The sequence below is a fragment of the Odontomachus brunneus genome, unplaced genomic scaffold (assembly GCF_010583005.1).
Source record: "Odontomachus brunneus isolate Ranch 3 - 2012 unplaced genomic scaffold, Obru_v1 Obru_scaffold_178, whole genome shotgun sequence".
Classification (NCBI taxonomy): Eukaryota; Metazoa; Arthropoda; class Insecta; order Hymenoptera; family Formicidae; genus Odontomachus; species Odontomachus brunneus.
The window spans coordinates 588982-615749 of NW_022639628.1; the positions used below are offsets into that span (position 1 = coordinate 588982).

General features: G+C 44.3%; 1 protein-coding gene across 5 annotated transcripts in view; it reads right to left on the reverse strand.

The window, feature by feature from the left end:
- Window positions 1-502: 502 nt before the first annotated feature.
- LOC116851572 (sestrin homolog) overlaps window positions 503-26768 on the reverse strand; it is a 40019-nt gene continuing 13753 nt past the window's right edge. For 2 of the 5 annotated variants that reach the window (XM_032831123.1, XM_032831122.1), the window contains exons 2-7: window positions 11548-11718; window positions 4764-4946; window positions 4428-4668; window positions 3957-4222; window positions 2942-3316; window positions 503-2454 (exon numbers count right to left, since the gene is read on the reverse strand). In XM_032831123.1, coding sequence (XP_032687014.1) covers window positions 2368-2454; window positions 2942-3316; window positions 3957-4222; window positions 4428-4668; window positions 4764-4946; window positions 11548-11712 — 1317 coding nt within the window. In that variant the 5' untranslated portion in view covers window positions 11713-11718 and the 3' untranslated portion in view covers window positions 503-2367. Of the gene's footprint in view, window positions 2455-2941; window positions 3317-3956; window positions 4223-4427; window positions 4669-4763; window positions 4947-11547; window positions 11719-13747; window positions 14226-14405; window positions 14963-16734; window positions 19091-26768 lie in introns of those variants that run through there. The other 3 variants (XM_032831125.1, XM_032831124.1, XM_032831121.1) reach the window with 3 other exon arrangements.

The window sequence follows — 26768 nt, forward strand, 5'->3', positions numbered from 1 at the left end:
CTCTCTCTCTCTCTCTCTCTCTCTCTCTCTCTCTCTCTCTCTCTCTCTCTCTCTCTCTCCCTCCCTCTCTTTCGTCGAGTTAATTGTAAATATGCGTATATATGTATCTATATATATATACATATATATATATCCGCTTTATGTGTAAGTGTGTGTTATACATATATATAGATATATGCGATCACAGAACACGTATAATTCGCGTGTAATAGTTTGTGCCACGTTCTTCGTGTGTGTAACCTTAACGATCTATATAAGGATTTGATTTGTTTAAACAGCCTCTCCGTCCTCGTCGCGCGCACTTTGACATCGCAAACGGTGTCCCTACTATTGACGACCGTCAATTACCGAGGAAGAGACGGGGCTCCGTCAGTCGTGCGTTGCGTCCCTTGCGATCTACTTAAGCTCTCTTTCTCTCTCTCTCTCTCTCTCTCTCCCTCTCTCTCTCTCTCTCTCTCTCTGCCTCCCTCTCTCTCCCCCCTCTCTCTCTCTCTCCCTCTCCCTCTCTTTTTCTCTATCTTTCCTTCCTCTAGTGTTTTAACGCTATGGTATGGAAATACCAAAGGTATGGAAATTCGTTGATAACCGTCCACGCGCGGAAAGTCGCGCGTCGAGAGATTGGTGTTCCCCAACTGATCGACAAGTCGCGATTCTCGCGACGATGTTTGCTTGCGCGCACGACTCGAGCAATCTGTACCTATTAACTCTCCAAATCATCAACCTCCCCTTCTTCTTGTCACATAGAACGAACAGAACGATTTTCTTCCTCTGGTGTTTTTATTCCGCTAGGACAACAACCGAATTCGCGTCGCGTATAGCTCGACGCGCACGCGACACTTTCTGTCGACTGTCGTTCACTCGCACGCACGCACGCACATACGCGGTCGCGGGGATCGTCCTACAATCTAGGTTCGTCGACGCACGTGTATGATGAAAGATAGGTACGATTTTATATTAGCTTTCACGTTACGAGACTGAGTCGTCGGAAATAAACGATAAAATGCGTATATGTGTACATCGCAAACACGACACGAAAAACAATTTCTCGATTTTCTCTTTCTCTCTCTCTCTCTCTCTTTTTCCATTTGTCGATACGTGCCACTTCATAATCAAATATCGACGTAATCCGACGATTTTATGTCGGCGTGCGCGCAACGAAAACGGAAACCCGGAACTCGAAACTCGGGCGTGAGACACCGGGACGAGTCCAAGTGAAAACCGCAACGATGATCTCGCATATAATTACGGATTCAGCGTTAACCGATTTCTTATATAATTTACCCTTAACGATTAATTTTCCATCCTTCGACAAGATATCCGACAGAAAGGAGAAACGAAATATATTGCATGGAGCTACGCACTTTTGTCCCGCTCGGCGCGTGTGTACGCGCGTGCACGTCCACCTGCGACAAGCAACGGTGCGGACGCACCTACAAAACGCACGGAAGATCGAAACGTAAACGCGAAGTGTGTGTGTAACGTTACAAGCGCGACGCGAAAGCTTCTAACAGGCGAGAGCAAACTTTAACAGATCTGAAACATAAACGATACGCACAAATAACAGTCTGCTACGATGTCGAACGTAGAAAAATACAAGTGTCTATGTACAAAACGAATTATAAATCTCTCCTCCTTGTCATCCCCGTCTCCCTATCTGTTCAATATACCTCTATCTCTCTTCCTCTCTTTCTTTTCATTCTGCTCTCTTCCTTCTCTCATTCTCTTTCCCTCTTTCATCTTCTTCAATTACATTAAATTCTTTTCTCTGATCCGCTCTCGACACAAATAGAAAAACACTCTTGCCCATTACGGATCATGTTTTCGCGAATTGACGGAACTGGAGCTGCGCAATCGACGCGTTCGTTGAGTCGCTCGGAGGCTAAAGATGCGTTGAATTCGCCGTTAGATGGACTCGGACGAGCGGCTGGACGAAGAATCGCGTCAAAAGCGCAACAGAAACAAATGATCAAACAACGCCGCGATCCACCTACCGCCTTGCTTCCTCAATCTACGCCGGACGCTGTTCTTTCTTTTCTTCTTCTTTGCTTCTTCGTTATCGCCTTTTCAGCGCTTACTGAAGAGCCACGATTGCCGTCTATTGCCGACGGCACACCAATCGAACCATGTAGCGATGACCTTACGACGATGGCGTCGAACACGCCCAAAGCAACGGATCTCATTCGTCTCTCTCCTCAAGTCGCGTGCGTGTGTGTTTCGTATGAGACTCGATGATATCGTGCTCGCTCGTTCCTTGCCGTGCCGTGTGCAGAACCCCGCGAAAACATCGCGCGAATTTGCGCGGGAAAACAAATCGACAAACTGACTGACAGACAGCAGACAGGCGAAGGGGCGACGCGGAACTCCGCTTTACGTCATATACCGCATCACGACTCGAAGAGCATATAGCAATTCCGCTTGCATGCGAGCCTCTAAGATCATCAGGCACACGTGGACCTAAAGAACAGAAAAAAATACGATATTTAGCAGCTTGTTTGACTCGTCTATTCTTCCATCTGTTTGCTCCGATCAACTTTTCGTATTTACTGTTTCAGCGGTTGTTATTTTGAAGTTACGCTTGCTGTGGCGACAAAGTCTGTCTGTGTTCTTATCGAGAACAGAATTAAACGCCTAATTCCAAATACACAATGTGACTCGCTTGGGGCAATTTTAATTTTCAATCGCGAGAGGTAAAGATAGGTGTTGCTATTTTCAGCTAGACTGTGAAAAACATTTCGTATATTTAGCATGTAACTTTTAACTTTTCAACTTGTTTACGGTATCGGTGTTCACGTTAATTTCAATAGAATGTGATATTCAAGAAAGCCGTGCACAAACTTATCGTTCGTTTTTCAAATAGATACTACAATATCCAGAGACAGAATCAATCGGCGAGAACTCGAGCGTTTTAACCGAGTAAGCTAATTATCTTCTCTCCACGTACCTTTTCACTGTGTTTAAATTCCCTCATGACACGATCGTAATCCCTCTTGGTGACGCGCTCCGGATAACAAACGGCGCTCTTGATGAAGGTCTTCAGACTTCGTTCGAGCAATTGATTGACCTCATTGTAATCGTAATCGTCGTGCCTTATGCCGAACATGCACTGTATGTAGTTCCAGATTGCCCGTCTGAAGCGGGACGTGTCGACCTTGTTGTGCGTACCCATCGTGTAGTACGTCAGATTGTACGCGGTCTTGAACTTGTCATCGAGCAGATTGCCAACGTCGTTGTAAAGACGATTTACCAGGGAGTATCCGTGATCGTCCCAGGAGCAGTCCTGGACGCGGAAGGTCGGTATGTCGTTCAGCTGACCGCGCTAAAGTACGAGAGAGAAAAAGATTGCGTTGAGAAAAAGCGACTTTGAAGAACGAAGGGAATTATCTCGAGGAAAGATCGCGACGAAAAAATTATGTTGCTAAAGAAAAAGAAGATAACAGCATGCAACACCACTCGCGTTATCTGGCTCGGCGAGTAGTTTTATTATCTCGCGCATTAACGACTAGCGCGTAATCGCCGTGCACCTCGCGCCTTCGCAGCTACTTCAAGTCACAACAACATACTGTCGCTTGTTGTAAATATTCATAGTTAGACGAGCGACGGTGTCGTCGCCGTTGTCGTCGTCGCCGTTGTCGTCGTCGTCGTCGTCGTTGCGAGCGAAGTGAGCCGGCTTAAATATTCATAGATGATGCTATACGGGCTACCTTGGAATATCCTTTCGGCTCTAATCCATTATACGCCACGCGCACAAAAATAACATAAACTATCGCTGTCTTGACGCGTTGTCTCGCTAACGAATCACGGGTTATGTTATCAACGTTAAATGAACTAATTAAGATACGTAACCATAGCAATGTCTACTGTCCGTTTTATCGTAGCGAGCGCGTCGCTTAGAACGACGAGGAGAGGTGGTGTTTGATCGCACGTGCACACAAACACACACGCGCGAAAGAACTTACCTTGGCGAAATCCTGGTAGATGAAAGTGGGGTCCTCGATGAAAAGACCGATATCCGAGTCGAGAACCGAGCTACTCCTCTGCGGTGCTGCCGCCAGCTCGGCTGATTGCGTCTCGACAGTCTCGAATCTCTTCGACAGCTCCTCCTGCGTGATCTGATAAGACTCGGACTTTTCCGAGAGGCGCTTCATACGTTCCATCAGAGTCTCCACTCCGACCTCCTGCTCGCCGACTATGCTCGGCGATGATGGCGGCGACGGTACATTTTCTGCGTGGATCAAGATAACAACGCAATATTACACGGACTTGTGTGAAATTCTTTCGGTGTCACACGACGTAAACGATCGTGAACATGCAACGCCGCGCCTATCCGCGTACATGTATGCGTGCGAGGAATTTAATGATCATTACGATGGACATTATGATGTTATTTATAACAGTTACGCAGTTACAATAAATGTGCGTTTACTTACCAGTCTTGCCGTCATTGTTGGGAATCTTCTTAGGACTGCTGGAGAGTTTATCTTTGGCTGGTGGTACTTTACTACTATTTTCCTGGCTGTTGTCCTTGTAGTGATGACCGGTCACATTATCTAATTCCTCATTAATCCCGCAGGAAAATACGAAAGAAGATAATGAGTGGAAGTGGGCTAATAGGACTATCGCGTGAACGACCTCGGCTATGGTCCAATTATCGTCGCCCTTAGTCAGTTTCTAGGGACACACACAGACGCCATTGAGACTCGTCAGCATTATTCGCGAAACAAAGCGCGACTCACGATCAATCGAGGTGAGTACCCGTCGCTTACCTCTATGTGCGCCTTGGTCAGGAGCCACGGTCTGTGAGCTAGGATCTTATTGATCTCATAGAGATCTTGTAGCTTCCCTGGAATCGATCTCAGGCCTTGGAGCCACGAGAGGTCACCGCCCTGCAGCAGGAACTCTCCCTTCTGCAGGTTTATAAGGTAGCTACACTGGTGCCTGCCCGCGGCCTGAAAGCACACGAAGATAAATCTTCAAACCCGTTCTCTCCGAATCGTTCCTTCTTATCCGCCCTTATCCTCCTTATCCTGCCCTTTTCCCGAGGACGTTTTCAACATTTTCAATGTAACCACGCGCCACTTCTCGCGCGTTACAAAGTTATTATCGTCGGGAAGATATGCGATTGTCAAAGAGAGACTTTCGAACAAATGAATCCCCCTGACAGATCAGCGAGGAAGAGTTGCAATTCCGGACTCGTTCCGACTATTAGTTGAGTAATGAGGCATAATTTGAGCGCAAATCAAAGGGACGAGAGCGCGAGTATCTTAAGAGATAATCGTGCAGATAGAGATGTTCCATATGTAAAGCGCGTTTTAGGTACTTTTGATACCGCGTCGTGCGAGTAATGCAAGATATTATATTATGGTCTAATCACGGCGCACACATACACACCGCGCCCCCCGACAAATCAACTAATTTATAGTGGTCGTTATGCTTCGACGGCCAAGCGTCGTAATCTTGATTATCGCGCTAACCTCAGGCTGTACATCATGGGGTAGATATACAGGCTCGCAGAATTAGCTTGCAGATAATACCCGCCGATAAGATACTATCCATAGGGAAATAAGTGCGAATAAAACGACCGAGCGCGAATCGACCGAAAGCAATTTTGCCCCGCGAGGAATTTCTATTTGAGTGCTGCCGCCGTCGCATGCATTATTGCCGCCGATGTGTGCGCGTGTACGTGCATATGTGTGTGTGTGTGTGTGTGTGTGTGCGCGTGTGTGTGTGTGTGTGTGTGTGTGCGCGTGTGTGTGTGTGTGTGTGTGCGCGTGTGTGTGCGTGTGTGTGCGCGCGCGGCGATATCACGCACAATCGCGCGCCGATAAACGGTAGATCTCCCGTTCTACAAATTTTCGAGGACGAGCGTCGGGTTATTGGCTCGATTTTGAGGGGCTTGGGACCCGCGTGCCGCGCGTTTTTCAATAACAAATTTCGCCCGACGAGAGAGGCGAATTGACGGTAACGTGATGACGCATCGGAGCGCAAAATTGTGCGAGGTCGCGGCCGGCAATATCGCACCGTTATCACGCGCAGCATGATTTTCGAGCACGCGTCAAATAACACGGTATAATGGAGGGGGAGGGGAGGAGCACGCTATACTTCGCTAAACGTCGCGTTCCATCGACGACGTAGTTAATTCGCCTCTCGCATTATCCCGATCTTTTTTCGTCACACCTATATATGCGATAACAAGTGCGAAAAGTCGTGCGGAAAGTTAGTCTTGTGCCGATAAGGGTAATAAATTCGCGATATTTATAATAGTAGAATAACGCAAAAAAACGCGGCAAACGTTAGAAGCTCTCGTAAAAAATTCACATCTTAAAGCTGTACGGAACACTGGACATTTAATTCGTTAATTTTGATTTGAATCTGCTCATGATTTTCGTATTGCGATGCCACGTTACGTATCAAAAGCACTTAACCAACTTAATCTGAACGCAGGAATTCGTATTGCGTATTTCTGACAGAAACAAAAAGGTCGACAGGAAGACATTCCTGCGTTATATAATGCAAAATTTAACCGCGACAACAATTACTTTTTCTGTGTAAAAGAAACGACTCGCTCTTGAAAGTATGATATTTTAACGGCGATATGCGCGATATCGCGCGTATTTTTCCATCCGCTGTTCGCAGCGACAAAATCAAACGACGTTTTCTCTTCATACTTTTTTTTCCCGTAGAGCGAAGGTTAAATTGCCTGACGCGCGAGCTCAACGGTGATCTATTCATTTCCGCGTGAGCAACTTTGCAAAGTCCGCGAGCATGAAATGCGTCAGTTTAGCACCCCTGACTCGTCATTTCGCCAACCGGGAATTTCGCGTGGGCGTGGATGCAGCGAGATTCTGACAAGACTCGATCGATCATCGTAACACAGGATGGTAATATCACGGTGAAGAGACGCGACGAACGAGAGCGGAAAAATGCGAGATGAAGCGGAAAAGGAAAAGAAGAAGTAAAGAAGAGAAAGAGAGGACAATAGAAATATCAAGAAAAAAAAAGAGAGAGAGGAAAGAGACGGTGAGAGGGCAGAAGGGGAAGAGAGGAAGAGACAAAGTGCGCAAACAGAGTGCTGTGTTTACCATGAGAACTGTCAATCGATCGATTCAAGAGTCACGATAAGCGCGATAAGAGCAGTCCGCAAATACATCTTCGCTGCTTGAGAAACGTAGCGTCTTTTCCTGAGAATCGCGAGCTGAAACTGATACGCTCTAACGACATACTCCGTCAACAGTCACACGCATTTATTACAGACCCGACACTGATTGCATAAGGCAGCTCGCGAAATCTCACGATTTTGAGGGCGGCAACGTATTCGTCGGAATACTAGTATGTTTTCGAGACTGAATAAAAAAAATTGTTGGGTCGGTAAGATACAGTGCAATGTTCCGGAAAATATTGACAGGAGGAAGTAACTTACTGCACGCGCATCGCGCTGTTTTCGATTTATAACGGTAAGTTTTTTTTTTTTTTTTTATTTGGATGGTATCTCTCTTTACAAAGTTATACACTGGAATCTATATTGCTTCCATAAGCAATTGTTTGTATGTGCAAAAATTCAATAATCAGTATACAATTTTTCATGAATGATGCAAACAAATCGCATAAAACTTCAACAAACTACGAATGCGTTTATCTATGATAAATGTTATGTTAAATTCTTATATAATTTTTTAAGTATTTCGGCTTAAGTGAAACACACGGAGCCGAGGGCGATACCGATTTTTGCTTCTTATCGCTCGGAATTGCTGCGTATAAATTGAGAAAACGATAAAACATTGAAAATAGTATATTATCGTAGTGACGAAAACAACACATTAAATGCTTGTTGAAGTTGAAACACGCGCGTCATCACGACGTTATCAGTGATCCCGTCTCAAATGTAATCAGCAACGAACCGGTGTCACAAATCGGTGACACATCAGCGTCGGAAAAATACGTTTCATTTTCGCGACTCTGAAGGAGCCGGCGTACCTTTGGTACTAGTTACGACGGTACCCCATCATTAACGCTTCGTGAAGTCGCGCCCACGCAACGATAATGTTGTCTAGATAACGCTAAATTCGTAGGGGCGTTGCGTTCTCAGCCTTCACCCGACTTGGCTGCTCGCGATGTCTATCGTCTTCTTTCCTTCATGGAAAGCTGACGTAGAATGAGTGGTAAACAGAGTTGCTCGACCCTATTATGGTTATTTCGATAACAGGCGTGCTCGTCCGGGAATCTAACCTAACACTTGTATCAGTTAGCAACCGTAAATTTGAGACGAGGAGAGATTCACGATAGCGAACGACACTTATTTTCGAGAGCAAGCCGGTGTATTTGCCTTCGTATGCTGCTTCGCACGCTTGATATGTGACATCTGGCTCGGGCACGATTAACGATGTGTAAACTCTGACAATAGAACAAAAATTTGATAAAAAGTTACAAAACATCGCCGCGCTCCTATTTTTATTCAAGTGATATTCATGATTATTCAAGTGATACTGCGAAACGTAAGTTTCTCGGATAACTATTTATCATAATTTCGTTACGATCGCGTGAAGAAAACAACCGAGGAAGCCGGCTCTTGCTTGCAGCGTCACTTCCAACGCGAGGATATAATCTCGATCATCCAGCCGAACTGATCGCGAGTCGTACGCCGAGGAAGCGGCGCATGCAACGAGCAGAAATATGTATCGATAGAAAAGCTGCTTTTTAAACACCTTATCATTTTATCTGTGTGTACCGGCTGAGAATTTACCTTGTTCTCACCTGCACCTCTCGCCACCTCTCGCACCTCTCGAGATAAAGTGTTTTTCGATCAATCGTGCGTCACATGTATTTCGTCTATCGCAGCCTACCAGCTTGTCTCCCGAGTTATCAGACGGAGATAACTCCTTCTCGAGCAAAATCTCGCCGCGAGATTGCGGAAGGAATGCGCGGAAGGTTCGCGAAAATTGGATTCGCGCTCTCGCGAGTGATGGAATCGAGGATTGATCCTTTCCTCTTACAATCAGTATGTCTGGACCGTTACTGACGGTCTCTTTCTATCGACAAGTACCAGTAGTCGGACTGGTAGAAAGAGTTAATTAAAATGACGAAGATCGCCCGAGAAATTATTAACATCGCGACTTGATTGATCAAAACAATGTTTCTCTAATACTCAAAAATAAATGTGCATTTAAATATCGAAATAATTTAAGAATAATTTGAACTTGGATGTTGTGAATGCGATTATATTCAAGCAATAAAGATCTTCAACGAGCTCTAACGAATTGTCCCGATTTTCTCAACTTAGCGCACAATCGAGCTCACGAGCGACGGCTCGCAACGACGGCCGGTCGCGAGTGCATATCTTTCAAATGCGGAAGCTGTAACCTCAATATTGCATCCCGTAAGTTTTACGATCATAGTCTGGCTTCGAGAGATTTTGCAATAAATAAAGTCAACTGCGGCCGCGAACGCCCGTCAAGCAGGCGTTAACTCAACAATTCAGAGTTAAACCAGTTTGTAGAATCTGCATACTCGCTCTCGCGCTTATATCGAGTGTTTAACAACACACCGCCAACTTCTCGCCGGCTCTACACTTTATATATATATCCACGGAAATATATTCAAACGCGAATTATACATCGACTAATTCGTATCCGCTTCTAAAGAAGAAGAAGTGAGATTTTAATGAAGAAACGAGTTCTTCGACAAGCAAGTCTTAACTCTCCAAGAAGAAAGAGAGAAAAGGAGAGAGAGCAAGTCGAAGAGGAGGATATTTAATAGAATTGATTCTCTCGAATTCTATTGAAAGCTTCGGCCGTAAGAAAAATGAGAGAGTTTACTAAAATTATTAAGTATTGCATAACACCAAAAGTACTGGAACATTCGTCTGAAATGCCTTGGAACTTTATGGAAAATCCCTGAAATTTACGTTGCTGAGAAAGTAACACACGATTTTACGAATGCGCTTGACAAAAATAAAAAAATACATTTTTTGTAGTTGAGATTGTTTCAAATCGGAAGATTGCACGATCAGTAAATTTGAGGGTGCTTTTATCTTCCTTCCTGTATTACGTTATCTAAACTGTCTGTTAGACGTGTTTAGTGAATATTAAACGCGAATATGAAACGTAACAGTGGATGAGTCATTTATTGAGAAACATTATTCTAGCGCGCATGCCTTCAATTGTTTGATCGTACATTCGCCTATGTATTATTTATGTTTCGCTAAATGCTTGCGTAACTGGATCAAGTTTTTTTTTCCATTATTTAAGAAGCGCATTGCTGACCGGAACTGAAAAGATTATACCCGGATGAAAGATAAAACCGCCTTCATTTCGCCGCCGGGTGCTTCTAAAATACACGTCTTAATTATAACAGCGTGGTGCTCTATGTAATTACGGAGAGCACGCTGCTTTCAAAACGATTCGCGGACGAGCGCGTTACGTGCGCGCGAGTGATAAAATTACATAATTTCACATAACAAACGGCGCGTGTTGATACTAAAATAGCTGGATGTTACGCGAATGGCCACATGCTCGTAAACGATCGCCGGATGGTGAAGATCGTAAAGGAACGGTCAATGTTTAATTTTTTTATACACCGACTGCTTTTGAACAAAACGCGCCGCGCTACGAAACACACACGTTACATTTACTCGGTTCGCGATAACCTTCGATCCGGTGACCCGTTGCCGTTCATCGAAGATGATCGGGGAACTTCATAGAAGAGACAAGGGCACCATAGTCACGGAAATGATAAACAACTCATTGCGAGTAATAATTTCCTACATTCATCGTGCATGTATCGATCAAACTGGGGATTCTGTCGAAAAAACACCTTCAAAGATGACTTTTAAAAGAGATTATATAATTGCGACGCGCATTTTTTTAGAACTTTGTTATGACATATGTATAGATAGCACATATTAAAAACTATTTTATTGATTTAGAAAGTCACTGCCAGACAATATATATATTATATATGTCATAATAAAGTTCTAAGAAAACGCGCGTCGCAATTGTAAATAGAATCAAATAGACATGAAAAGCTTATCTTTGCAAAATTGTATATATATATATATATATATATATATATATATATATATATATAAAATTACATCGACAATTTTGCAAAGATAAGCTTTTCATGTCTATTTGACTCTATTTACAATTGCGACGCGCGTTTTCTTAGAACTTTATTATGACATATATAATATATATATTGTCTGGCAGTGATTTTCTACATCAATAAAATAGTTTTTAATATGTGCTATCTATACATATGTCATAACAAATAACATATGTCTAAGAAAATGCGCGTCGCAATTGTAAATAGAATCAAATAGACATGAAAAGTTTATCATTGCAAAACTGTCGATGTAATTTGATGTAATTCAGAGGCAGTACGATTGAAAAGTCGCGAAAATCTATTTAAATATCTATTAATGAAACGCGGGAAATTTACTCGCGAAAATGTATACAAACATTTAATAATTAATGATAAATCAAAAGAGAAACGTGTTCTATGTATAGCTCACGCAGTCCTTTGTCAAGGATAAAAACGAAAACAGGTACTCACCATAATGGCAATGAGATGCCTGTAGTCATAAGGAAGTGGTCCGTCACCCCTGAGGATAAAATGTTGCGTCCGAAGGAAATGATCCAGATACGTTGGATGAGAAGACATTACCCTCGAGACATGATCCAGTCTGTTGTTCTGGAGGAAAGCATCCATCAACAGCATATGCGTCTGTAACAATCAAAGCAGGCCGCCATAAGTGAAAAGGAACGGCGCGTCATATTACATAGATTTATTACCGATATGCCATGTTATGTGAAATTTGCATAGAAACGTTTGAATATGTTAAGATCTAATCTACAGATCTGGATTCAAACGTCTCGCAAATTCTACTGTATAATAATTTTACAAATTGGCATCCGATCTATGACTCACAAAACTAGTTAGAGATAAAGAATTTAAAGACGTAACAAATGATCGAATTTTTGATAAAGAATCACTTCAATGAGACAGTAAATTTTATATTTTTGTAAAATTACTGCGTAAAAACTGTCCTTGACGTTAATTATTACACTTCTTCTTCTCAGAACGTGAAAAATGTTTCTGAACATCGCAAAATTCGTCTTGTCATAATCTTCGAGTTCGTCGGAAGATTGTTTCCGCATTAATATTTGGCAATCCGGTTAGCATAACGAGTTTTCGTTCTTACGCCTGCAATCTTTTATATTGATGAATTAGGAGGTTGGATACAGCGCAGTTGATACATATTAATCGCAATAAAAATTACATAATTTCGTCCGTATTAAAAAAGAGAAGGGTGGGCTTCCGGGTCATCCGAAAGTGATCCTCGCAATCAGGTGTTTGCGTTGCATCATTCAACGACAATGTCTTGCACGTTAATTAATACATCACCTCGATCCTTTTGTACACATCGAGTGGGAGAAAGAAAGGGAGATACATACGCAACGATAAGTATCGGAATAAATTATCTGTACCGTGGACACGCCGCATTATAGTAGCGCGTATAATGACCGCGTTGCATACCGCGACGTGTGATCGCTCCTTAATCGAGGACTAGAATAAACAGTGTATTGATAAGAGATTATTACGCGCGGCATGCTTGTACACGTATGTAATTACAATGTAGCGCGCGCATTAATCGCTCAAACATGAAGTAATTCACGAGTTAGAAAATAAACGAACGTGACTCGGAGCAGGCTCGGGAGCGAGGCTCCTTACGCTCGAGTCACGTTTCATCCTGAAACGCAATTCATCGGCTACGCGTGTTAACATCTAATAGTTTCCATGTGTACTAGCTGTGTCCTGCGTTTCTCCAGTCACCGATGAAATCCATCCAGTGCTCATCCGCCGTAGAGGGATCAAGCTAATCAACGATGTCCCGCTGACCGATACGTGGACATAATTCGAGATTTAGGGTCATTTGGAATGCGAACAGGTTACGTACAGAAGAGTCCATTAATGCCGTCTCATTCCATGTGCACAGTGACATTTGAAATGTTTGATCACAGGCGCATTATATTACAGATCGTTATCTGTATTATCGTGCATCATACACACATGACTGTGGATTACTTGAGGAATTATTGATTTCCTGAATAATCCACAGTCGTGATGTGCGAATATTTGTAACTTAATTTCATTTTTTATTTTGTCCGGATTATTTACAGGGATACGCCCCTTCGTTATACAAAATAATACATTAGTACGATAATAATTAATAGTGGTGATAAATACAATAGTACATAAAAAAGTAAAAAAATACATAAAAAAAATATACACGAGAAAAGAATATAGTTGACCCATCTGGTTATACTAACCAGACTCAATAGTGAAATACGAAAAATTAATAATGTAATTGCTGCAATCAGAGTATATCTATAGAGTAAACGTCATCCCAATTGGTTGCCATAACAACCAGAATACGCGAAATTACATTGATGTAGCTGATATACCAAAGAATAACTGAGTCATATCAAGCATACCACATTACTATCACACAAAGATAACGAAGGTGATGTAATTATGCTGCTCACAACGAAATAATTTCTATTTATGCGCAATATATTTTTTTCCATGTAATATAAAAATGCATATAAGATAAAAGTGAACTAAAAAATAACTACAAGCATAGAAAATTTGCTTAATAATAATAACAATATTTTAACTTTGATAAGATTTAAAAGAATATTATTAATTATGTGAAAGATTATTATTTTTCAGGTCAAGAAAGATGACTTACATGATTTATAATATAATGTGCCTGATCGAAAAATTTATAGGGCACTATGTTAGGGAATGAAACACCATTAATCGAGTCTTCTTTTGCATACGTGTACACACGGAACACGCAGTCGTTTGTCATTCGCACGACACACACGTGGGTTAGCGCACGTGTTCAAAATGGCGACGGCCTCCTCCGGTCGGCAAAATCCGGACTTGGAACTCTTTGTCTCGCACTACCCGGCCACTTTTCGCGACTGTACGGCGCATTCGCTTCTGCAGCACTACCTCTTCCGCATAACCGTCGCGCTTGTATGCGTGCCGGTGGGCAACCTTCCTCGACCGACACTCGTTTGCCTTTCTCACATACACGCCTGACTCTGGGAGAGAACAGAGGCGGTGAGCGGATACACACTTCGACAAATTCGCAAGTCGCAAACCTGTGCGAGAACTTTAGAGCAGCCTAACGCTCAACGGCTGCTTGACGCTGCAAACTAAACGGTCTCAACCGTGTACACAAATAAACAAGTGCTTCCGACCACGCGCGCAAATGACGGGATCTTGTCTTTCAGAGAGAGTAGCTATCGATTTTGCGACGATCGATCGTAAGTTTAGTTCGCGACGAGCTCTACCGTCCGTCTAGTTATTAAAATATCGCTAAGACGTCGACAACTCACTTGATGATACTCCAAATATTTCCAATCCGCAGGATGTCATGCGTCGATTCTTCTGCTATTCCACGTTATTCTTCGAATGTCTACGTTAATGAGTAATAAAGAACGATTAATAAATACTAACGTAGCTATCGAGAAATCTATAAAGCACAACCGGTGTTATTAACGCGAGCTGGCTGACAGTGTAATATATTGTGATACGAATATGTACAAACGCGAGTTGATTTGTCTGCTTGCGGTCGACCTTGTAATAGGTCAGCAACCCGTGCATATACACACCAACTAAGAGCGAAAAGCATTTTACTTTGGCGCCGGCTATCGCTTCGAGAGGCATATCAAGCGACATACCGTCGAACGCGAGGATAGCAAGAGAGATTTCGCTGCTCACGTCATACTGTCAACACCGGTCGTTGTAATTGTCGCGGGAATATCATCGCAGAGGGCATCGTATCGCGCACGAGTCGGACAGACGAACGAACGAACGAGGTTCACCTGCACGAATGACTCCACGATTCGTTATCGCTCCTAATCAGATTACAATTGAAAAACACCAGACGGTTATTAACATTTCTTCGAGCGATGTTCAGGTCGATTTCACTGCGATTCTCGGCGTAAACAAGCGAAACGAAAGGAACGGGGCGCTAAAATCATTGCCGCCAATGATTAATTGACGTCTTGTGCGCGTATTTGGCAAGTTGTTATTATTATTATTAGTGTGCTGCGTTCGTAAAGGAAAAGGCCGGATTCCAGTCGAAACCGGTGTGTGTGTAGGAAACGACTGTTTTGAAAGATTCCTACGTAATGTGTCTATATATCTATGCGTCATGTACCTATGTGTACAAGCCAGTCGATAAATTGCGTTTATTCCCTATGCGATCGTGAGAGCGACTCCGCGAGTCCGATAATCTCGCGACACCTCTCTCCCGGCGGGATTAACAGCGATATCGAGTAGTAATATCGCCGGCATGTGGATGCATAAAAATATGTTTAATAAACAAGTCTCATCAAAGCGTGTCGAATCGACCGACCTATTATTAGAGAGCCTGCGTTCGTTGGCGGGTCCGGGCGGAAATAACAAATTACTCAGTGTCAGCTAGCCGGCGTGGCAGCCGGAGATCGAGAGCAGTCCGATCGCGAGAAAATTCACTTGAAACTTTCCGACAGATCGGCACGCGTGCGAGAAAGACAGAGAACAAAGAAAGAAGAGGCGTGCCTCTGAGGAGAAAAAGAAAAGGCTTCCTAGAAAAATTCTTGCGCTCGATTGATCCGCGATCATAAATCATTCGTTTAACAAACATACGAACACATTCAAACATACGATTACATTTTCACTGTCGGCATTCTGTTGGCTTGGTGGTCACGTTTTCCGTACGTTCGAGCTGCAAGAGCCGTACTGCGCGGACTGATATGAATATTAATACCGACGATTATCTAACAGTGGATCATTTTAGCGCGTAAACATCCGCGATAACTTGATGCGGGGATCATATTTTTCAAAGTGCGTATTTACATTAATAAGTGTTAAAAAACGCGAACAATAATAGATCCTAACGGCGCGATCGACAATAATCCTTAATTGCTCTTTACATGCTGAATACACAAGAGAAGTCGTTGAGTTCTTGTCTTTCCGACGTCAATCCTTTTTTTTATTTTTTTTACCGACTAAACTAGCCGCCAGGTTATTTATTGGATGAGTGTCTCGGTAAGTTTTACGAAATTATCGCTTTGTGCCAACTTAAGCAGAACAATTTTATCAGCAAAAAAGCCATTCGCGCGAACGTAAATCACAAGAATTATTCTCTCGTACTTTATCGCGATTTTCTCGCTTGTGATATCGCGATTCGAGATAACGACGATCGACACCGATGTATTGATGTGACACCGAGCTCGGTTTTCGAGACGGCGAATTTCTCTACTAACTTCTGAATATGGAAATTGTTAGAGATTTCAAATTCATCGGTACTGCAAGGTATAACGTGACATGAACCAGGATTGACCTTTAAGACTTTAAGGGCTTTTTTTTCAATAGCACGCGTACAATGTTGGGTCTATGAATGAATATTAGATTGCTTGTCAACTTTCGTAAAAGTTCCTGAAAAATTTCAAAATATCTGTTTACAAATTTTGATTTTGTTGCGCTATTTTATTGCTGAGACTTTTGGAAAAAATGTATTAAAAAATATTGATTTCCAACAAAGTTAAGATAGATCAAAGTTTAAGTTTAAACTCTGTCCTCACAATGTGTTTGAAGGACAAAGTTTAAACTTGGACAAAGTTTAAACTTAAATCTAAGTTTAAACTATAATTGAAAAATCAGCCCTGCAGGACTCACCGTGCTTTACGAACAGCAGATCGCCCGAAGGATGGGGACCTACGGTACGACGGGACCCGGTTCGCGAAAATAGCCGGCTACGTCGCAGACGGCAGGCATTACTCAATTAACTCGTACACGCGATTTGGCAAGCCGTCTTTAGCCCGGCAAGGCGAGGCGAGGCCCTCGAAAAGTGCAGCCAGCGCGGCAGGGAGCCTCTCCTTCCGAGAACCCTTTTTCTCTTGGCGTAGTCTCCTGGCAATCGGCCCACGACTCGCTGAGACTTCATGGCGAGCTCTCTTCTCGACTGCTTCCTCCTCGGGGCCCCCTCGATCTTCCTCACCTCGCCGTCGCAGCACAGAAATCCTCATCGCAACGAGATTCTTCTCTCGTACCGGAAACGATCGAGTCTCGCCTCAGGTGATCATATTTTTCTGTGCGTTACCAGGACAATTGCGAGAAAGGCCGGAGCGTTTGCAATTTTTAAAGGGGCCCGCTGTCGCGACCTGATCTGACCTCCCGTGCTGAAACGAGTCCTCGGAGTCGTCCCCCGGCGCAGTAAACCCCGAGACCTCGAGGAAAATTACACCGTACGATTTATGCGCACGTGTCGGCGCGATGTGGAGATTTCTTTTCGCTCAGAACATCCACGGGCAGACGCGAACAGTGAGCAACAAATCGCCACTTTTCTTTCCCCTCGGGCGATTGTGCGCGCCAGGTCCGATGGTGCAATCGCCGCGTCAGTGAAAAGCGTGTTTTCCTATCAGCTGATATGACGCTTGATGCTTTTCGCAAGCGTATCTCATTACCTGTATCGTCGCGCAGCAGTCAATAGATAATAAACGGACGATGCGCGACGAGAGGAACGACGAGAGTATGTAAGACAGTGCGTCTCTCTCGCCTTTCATTGTATCGTTACTGCAATATCCATATTTCATAACCGACGTTCCACAAAGCCGCGTCTCGCGGCACGGTCGACAATGCACGATGGACGAATATTTCTTTTCATAATGATACATTAAACGCGCCATTGTCCATTGTCAGTCGCGACAATAATTACCGGAACAAAGACGCGTAAATTATGTATGCGACATACTAAGGACGTATGTCACGAAAATATGCACCGGCGTGGCGCGATAAAAATCCAGCTGAAAATTCCGTCCCGACGATGAAAACGCGAGCGGCGGCGGTTTACGGGCGAGTTTTTCCATGAGCTTTGCTCGAAGGGACGTAAAACGTGAAAAGAAGCCAACTATCCTACAGAAGAGCCATCGCAGCTTGTCTAAAATACCGATCAGACGAATATACGAAAAGTCGCGGGTCTCATCATCGAGACGAGTGTGTTTGTACAGCCTCCTAAGTAGCTCTCAATCCGTTCCCTACACCGGTGCAGAGAGAAGTCCGAAAATTTACGACACACTCCGAATTTAAACGAGGCCAGACGGGTCCCTCGAGGTATTTAAAAGCGGCTGAGAGTTAAAACGCCGGCGTCGCCCATAAATGGCCCGTTAAATGGAGAAAGTGAAGTACCGAAGTTGAAGTCCTGCGAGAACTTCCAGGGACACGAGAGACCTCGCGCGAGAAACGACGGAGGCTCTGTGTTTGCCATATAAATTAATTTTTATGAATCAAGTTAGACGACGACGAATAATTCGACCAAGTCGACGAGAGCGCAACAGAGTTCGGTAGCTGCGTCGCGTCGACGGAATAACGCGAACAGCAGACATATTTCTACGTGGGATGTCTCGGCGAAGGAAGTCGCGCGAGAAATCGATAATCAGCCCGCCAGATCGCACCACGCTAGTGTAATGCATCGTTTCGATGCGCGCACAGACCAGACCCTCTTTATAATTCCGCGGCGTTCCTCTGGCGCGAGTCCGAATCGTGGCCTCGGCCGGGTCCCTATTGGCGAAGTTCAGCGCGTAATACGGAAAAATCGTAATACATGCGCCGAATGCCGCTCAATTTATGGAAAAGTACCTATACGAAGTTACGGTGCTGATCGCGTACGTGGAATAATAACGCCGGCGAGTCGGGCGCGAGAAAAACGTACAACTCGCGGCGCTGGTCGATACAAGATCGCACAGAGCCGCGCACGTGCGCCATTAGCCGGCATTAGCCGGCATTAGTCGGTCGCGTTGAACGGGCAAATTTTCGGCCGCTTCGGCTAGGTGCACGACGTTCTATAATTGAGACAGCCGCGGAGAGTTGGCGGTTCTCGAGACGGCGCTGTCTGGCCGCGTTCTACACGGAATTTCGCGGCAATTGCATAGCGCAAACAAGATACAGCGCCGCGGCGATAATATGCCGTCCGGCTGTCCGCGTGGGCGCGATTTCGCGGCGTCCCTCTCGCGGCGGAAAAATGCGAAGCGCGTCACGCCGACATTTATCGCGGTCGTGCGAATAAACACCGGCGGCCGGGATCGTATGTTTGTCACACTTGAGACGATCTTAAAGAAGACGCGCGAGTGACGTGGCCGTGTATCTACACAAACACGTCGTCGTGCCAATCGCGCGCTATATTTAAGCGATCTTTTTATTCGCGACCCCTTCGCGCGGTAACCCCTCGCGCGTCACTTATCGCGCGAATTTAGCATTTCGATTCGACCGCCGCGACAGCGAGCCAGATCCGCGCGCTGCAACGTCAGCGACGGACATCGTCGTCGTCGTCAGGTCGCGCGCTAAGTCCACTTTGAGCGCGTCTCTGACGTGCGGACGCGAGTGCGAATCTCAGGTATTTTCGAGTTTAAGCACGAACGGCGATGAGGTAATCTCCGTCGCGCACGTGAAGCTTCTCTTTATCTCTTATTAATTAGCCCGATGGAGTGCGAGAATATCCGGATGTATAGAGAAATCGCGGAGCTAAACCCCTCGTGAAACACTCCGCATAATCACGACACAATGGAGCGGAATTAGGGCGCGTCGCGTGACCCGTTGACACTACAACTACCGATGATTAACGACCTGTCTCTATCAGAGCGGTCAAAATGGCCGTTTCTGGAAGAAATACTTTTCAAAGTATCAACTATTTTCAAAATACTTTTTAAAAATCATTCTAATGAAAAAAGATTCGATTGCATTATAACACGAAATTTGGTCGTAATGGACGTGCAACTAATGCGTTTTGCTTGTGAAAAAAACGAAATTTCTGGTTCCTAGAGCCAAATTTTAATGATGAGGGTCACAGAAACTCCGTGTCCTTTAACCAAAACGATTCGTTCATCGAAACCACACTTTACGTTGACACAGCCAACTTTCTTTGCACCGTGTACGCAATGCGGGGGAAAAGCGACTTATCCTTCCTTTTGAGCTTCATTCGACACCAATTATAAAAATACAAAATGTACTGTTATAAATTTGCTTTTTAAAGAAAATTACAAATATCATCATTATGACTGCTTTCATAAGTGTTCATTCTGATATTAATCAAAGTACCGATAATAAACGCGTTGTCACCACGTCTTTAATTGCCGTCATTGCGCCAACTCCATTCCATAGTTCATTAATCAACCGTGATCGTCACATGTTCACGATGAAGCACGCAAATGCGATTCGATCGCTGATCGATGCGCGAGAATAAGACGCGATCTCCGTAATAATCGGGAGAACACTTTCGACAAAATGATCGCGACTCTCGCGAAAATGTTGAACGATCTGACAATTAGCTGTCAGGAAATGTGACATTGCAATGTGGGACTAATAAAAGAAACAAATCTCCATCAAACATGTCACGTCGCCAAAATGGGCGTATTGTCACAGAAAGCTGCGCTATCGTGCGTATGTGTGTGTGAGTGTGTGTGTAAGAGAGAGTCACGGTACACAATACATCTTTCTAATCAACTCAGTCACGCCATGTCGATTATCTTTCGCGGCGCGCGCACGAACAGCCATCCCGAAAGTCACGTTTTCGTAATTAGCTGTTTACTCAGGATAAGATCGATAGCGACAATGATAACGATCGTACAACGATATGACATTCCTCATTGACGAACGTCATTGACGTGTTCTTTCGAGACGTGACCGCGATCGACAGCACTACTTACACACCCCATTACGCCATTTAATGGGCGTCGAGTAACTTCGTTAAGTGCGATAAAACGTGACGCGGCGGACTGTGCCCGTTTATTTTATCGCGAGTTCGCGCGACGGTGGTGGCGACGGCGGCGGCGGCGCTCCAGATCCAGGTGAACAAAGGGGCTATTAGCTTCGCGATTTATCCACGCTCCGCTTTGTTGTCCCGTAATTGACGCTGTGTGTTCCGAACGCGGGAGCCCGTTACAGGAAGGCCGTGCGGTGCGCGCGCGCGGGTTGGTCGGTTTCCGTGCTCCGCTCCGAGGAGCAGAAGGGCTACACACACAGAGTCCTTCGCATTTCGTCGCTAACGAAGTTGTTCCCGGCGGGGAATACGCCTAGAGTTATTCGCAAAATTTCTCGCAAATTGCCGCGCCGCTGTAATGCCGTGTGGACTCGCGTCCGTATGGACGAGCGGTCTCGGTTATAGCTTTGCACGAGAATACGTGTATTTGCCGTTAATGGTCTTCCCAGCATGTGAAGTTTCATGCGGCTACGAAATCAATTGACATTACTCGGGGCTATGGGGTTTCGTTGCTTCATTATAGTTCTGACAATAGAGACGTCATTGAGGACGCGTGTTCGTTACAGCTGAAACACAACAGCGTCGCAAAATCAAGCCATTTCATCCGCTTGTATCTCCTTTCCACCAATCAACTTGAAAATCTCAACGCAAATTATTGCATTTCAGTTTGTGAATATCATTCCAATTAGAGATACCGAGAAACTTGCTCGACTATCCGCGTGCAACTCTTATTTGTACGAAGCTAATTTCGGAAAATCGCGAGACCCAAAATACGTTGATTGAAAGACTGACTAGGCGTATCAAGGAGCGCGTATCGTCAGCGACGTGTCGTCTTCTAAACATTATAAACGATAGAATTAATCGCAGCGTGCTCCAAAGTACGACAATTTCAATTATTACACGCCGCGGTAACTAACGAGCCTGTTGCGAAGCGCCAAAGCGTCTCGAAGCGCGCCTCCTCGTCTAGTTATAGCGGATGCCACGCCACGGCACGATCCGACCGTTTCCCGATCAGAGAAACGAAGCTTGCGTTCAAAGGGAGAACCCTCTAACGATGTTTTCTCGCCAGATGTCGGCCGGACGAGGACGAGACGCTTATAAAGTCGCGTCTACGCGCTCAACGACGACGACGAGACCCAAATTCGCGCTGAACCCGCCGACGGGGTTCAAGAAATCTGACCTAATTTCGTCCACGGCGGTGTGTCGTCAATTATCGTCGCGTGTGCTCTTTGTCGGCTTCACGGGTTGAGCGTCACGTTGGTCGTCGAGCTAAATGTGCGAAGTCGTATTCTCGACACGTTTCAGCGCTAAGTGTAACCTGGCGTTAAATCGCTGTTTACATCGGACACGCACGACTGATCACAGGCAGTCGTTCATTTGAACCGGAGAGCATGGAATTGGTTGTGCTTCCGAGACGATTTTTCGGTACAATGTACCTACTGTGACCACCTAGTCTCTCGTTCACATCTCTCAGGATCACGTGTTTGAGCGCGGTTCCGCCGCACGTGGGGAACACGCCACGGTCATTAGGAGAAAGAACGCGATGTGTTTTGACGATTACTAATGAGCGTGATGTAACTAGTTGACTAACTTACAGCGAGAAACGACGGGCGATCGCCTCGAAGCCTGTAACTGTTTCCGCGAGCAACGAGTTAGAAATTGCCGTAAAAATAGCTTGGCGCGCGGATAGAGCGCTGATCAGGTAGCCGGTTGAAATGAAAAGTCCCGCGAACAAGCAACTCTGTCAACATGTTTGTAGCATTTATTACTGAACGTTTCGTTGCTTTTGAGATATTTGCACGATACGCTTGTGCAGTGTAGATAAATCCGCACGCGATGGCCTTTAAGTATGCATGAGTGCGCGCCAAAGCTGCTACTGCTCAGACAGAAACTTGCTACCAGGTTCCTTCTTGAAATGCATTGTGGCCCACTTTCGCACACGGCGCGCGACGTTGTGAATTTTTCCGGCTAGCGCGCGAGAGCCCCGCAAAGCGAGGACAGGACCGAAACGCGACAAACAGCGTGCGCGACAGGTCGACGGCACGAGTACCTGTTTAAAAGTCGATTCGATTGTTCGGTCATGCGTGCCCGATTTCGCAAGCGGGAGAGGTTCTGACGTGCCCGCGTAGGACGCATGAAATGAAAATTTCATCGATCGCGCGCCGAAGACTTATCCCGGCTCCTTTCTGCGCGAGAACCGTCTTTTTGCAATCTTCCCCGAGCGAACCGCCAGAGACGACGGCGCTTTATCAAATTTTGCACAACAGCACTTTGCAAGATACGATATAAATCGAATATAAACGACGCGAACTTCGACGATGTAACGTGAGATATTTTTAACGAAATACTTTGGGCGAAGTAAGAATCTATCTATGTCTGGAGTAAAACACAGTAATGGCAGTTATATATAAAATGACAATTATTGTGTACCTGAATTTTGTGTACGTAGAATTATGATAATTTAATCAACTATTTTATAGATATATTACAACTGGAGCTTTAGTTGTAACAAAGTAGTTTATTAAACTACATATGTGTATTATAATTCTACAAAAAAAAAAAACACATACAGTTGTCATATGTCATGTTTAGTTGCCATTACTGTGTCTCTCTGAGTATAGATTTTGGGAAACAAGCAACTGGCCTCCCAGAGCGGATGTCGACGCTACATTCTGTCATCTTTGCCTTCCCAAATTTTCAACAGCGTTGGCGCATCGCCCCGGAATCCATCGTATGGAAGGAGTTATATAAACACCCGGACTAGAGATGGCTCGATATTCCAAGTAACGCGAGATAAAAATATTTCCGACGGAACACATTCTCCGCGAACGACGAAATTCCACAAATATATCCGGAGAAGCTCCTGAAAATTTCTCCTCACTTCGCGTCGCTATACACTAACGTCTCGCAAATAATAGAGTCCATTTTCTTTGTTCGGTATTTCAATGTTCGTAAAAAGATTCGTAAAAAGGAGCCGGAGCGGAGCCACTACGTATTACCATAATTTCCCTCGGTTTTCTTGCGGGAACGCCGAACAGACTTCGACTTTCTTTTCCGTGACCGTTCACGAAACCTTCGAATTAATTGTTTGCGCGCCTCGCCTCGCTACGATTCAAAGTCGCTTCGTTATCCTGAACACCTCGAGACGAACCGTGGGCGTTATGAGCGGCGAAATAATTGCAAAAACAAAATCGCCACGCTATGAGCGTGTCGTTTTAACCGCGAGCGGTCGAGACGAGAAGAAGGAGCGTGAAAAAGACGTCCAAGAAGATTTACACGACGTCCAAAGCGACGTCGGAGAAGCGGATTATTGGGAGAGTGGCCTTGTGCCACATTGTGTATCGCATATATCACTCCCACACCACTCGTTGGCCGTAGCACGAAATTTCTACCTAACTGCTGCTATGAACGATACGCTAGAAGCGAAGGTTATCCTCGTCTTCCGCAATAATCAAATTAAATGACACTTACTACTATCATATTACTACGATCGATCCATTAATAGATGACAGTTTTATGAAAAATGGCCTCAACGGAAGTGCCACCTATTAAATAAACCTGTTTTTAATCTTAAAAATCTTCGCAAAATCTTTTCAAAAAAACGCGCTGGTTAACGATATTTTTTATGTAATTGAAAATGTTAATTCAGAGAATCAGAATGTCAAAACTGAACATTCCTGGTCAGAGTCAAGATTAACATACGGAAATAAATTGTTAATTTTATATCCAATGTAACGGTGTTTAATCAAGTTTCTTAAATTGCAATGAAAATAAAGAAGCATTAATATCTCTAATTGGGAAATTAGAATAAGAGGAATCCATACTAGCATATTTTCCTCTTTGGAATTTCAGACTTTAAAAATTAATGATTTTTTCTGGCATGTATTGCAGAAGAGAAAGTTCTGCTTCGAAATGACATGTTATGTATTATCTGAATTAATAGCCGCACAACTATGAGGCTCCGCGATAGACTCCATTTTAGAAAACAGCTGCGTGTAAAACTGAAGAGATTGGGAGATCTAACTGTTTAATAAGGGATTGATTAAATTGCGCAACAAACGCGCCGATGCTCTCTTTTCGACGCGGCACGCCCAATTTTATCGACCACGTACGAGGCAAAATGAGAAGATTCGACGGCGGTTAAATTTATTCGCCGTTTGCGAAATCGAGCACGAGGCGACCGCCGATACGTTACGCGAGCGGTATCATCGTAATATCCACCCTTTTTCTTTTTTTTTCAGTGGAAAGCGAGGGTCGATTGACATTACGAAAAATGATACAATGTTAACGACAGTAGTTAACTCGCAAACATATGAAATGCAAAACGATTGTGTGACTGGATGACGTTACTTTTATCGTCGTCAAAATTGATTTATATCGCGTCTGTGATCGCCTCTACGAACTGTAAAATATTTATAAGTGAGAGATTGAGTAACTTGGATGTTTTTATTTGCCGCAGATGGAAATTATTATAATAGCAGGTAATTTATTGGCCACATCTCATTTCAGAAATAAAAGTGCGAAGAAATAAATTGGCGGACAATATCCTGTTTTTATGTTACTTTTTTTTTTTTTAATCGTCACCGGCGCCTGGTCAATAAAATCCGGTTTCTCGAGATGTCGGTAATAATTGTCGTGAAAACGTAAAAAACGAAATACTTCATATAAATTACAGCCGCGCCAGCCTTTCGAGAAAGCACCGCACGCGAAACCGCGACGAGTCGGAGAGGAGTTAATGATAGCCGATTCACGAACAGTTTCATGAAATCGGGCGTCCGTTAATGTCGGTAATGAGCGACCATCAGTACAGAGAAATAATTCCATCGAAGATACGGAGCAACGTGCCAATTACGTGCGGGAGCATAAGCGAGAATTAAAGTGGCATAAAGAAGCGGTGGGTTTTACTGCCGCTACGTGACTAAAGAGGACGACGAGTGACGAAGCGAAGAGGAGGAGGAGGAAGGGGAAAAAGAAGGGGGAGTACCGTAAGAAGCGGAAGGGAACGATAGAATGATGTCGCGCATCGCCACTCACCCACGCGAGAATTAATTGCAATCTACCGCGATACGGCTTAATTAATATCAACAATCAAGTGGACGGTGTCGCTCACGCGCGAGCGACGCGCCGGATCGCACACAACAATTGGACAGACGCCGCTTGTTTTCTCTTTACCTCATCTTACCATCCTTCTCGCGTTTCCCACAAACAGTTTTTACGCCGATTACGCCGTGCGATCTAAACGATGCGAATGCGTGCGTGATGAGAACATGCGTGACACTGTGCCCCCAGAATTTGCGATATTAATTTGCTCACAGCAGGACGAATTTTACGTATCGCGCGCTAATGCCCACCAATGTCAATGAGACTTCAAGAGAGTGCTGGACGCCGACATAATGCAGTTTCATATTTTGTACTAATTTTCCCTCTTTTTATTGCATAGAATTATGAATACTTTTACAGAGAAAAAGCGGAAAAGCCAATGCATGGAAAGATATAAAATACTGTATCAAAAACAAAAAATGTTTTTTATCTGCTTTTTTTTTGTTTTTGATACAATATATGGTGTCTCTCGACACGTCGATACTTTCACTCTGCAAAAGCAGTCCAATACAACGAAACAGAAAAACAGCGTAAACTGCAAAACTGAGTTATGTCGATATATCTAGCATTTCCTTGAATTTAAACTCTATTCAGACTTAAACTCGAGTTAAGATTTAATTGACGTCGTAATTGCAACTGGGCGTAAGACCGACTTCTATATTGCCCTATCTCCAATTTCTCATATTTATTCACCTATAAAATATTGACCCTGCTTAGTGGACCATAAAACACACACTATAACTCGCTGTGGATTGAATTTCTGCACGAGGTGAAAGAGCAGGCCGTTCTCCCAGGTCGAACTCGCGAGAACTGAAGGTTAATTTTAAATAGCCGAAGAATATCTAGATAGGTCGTAATA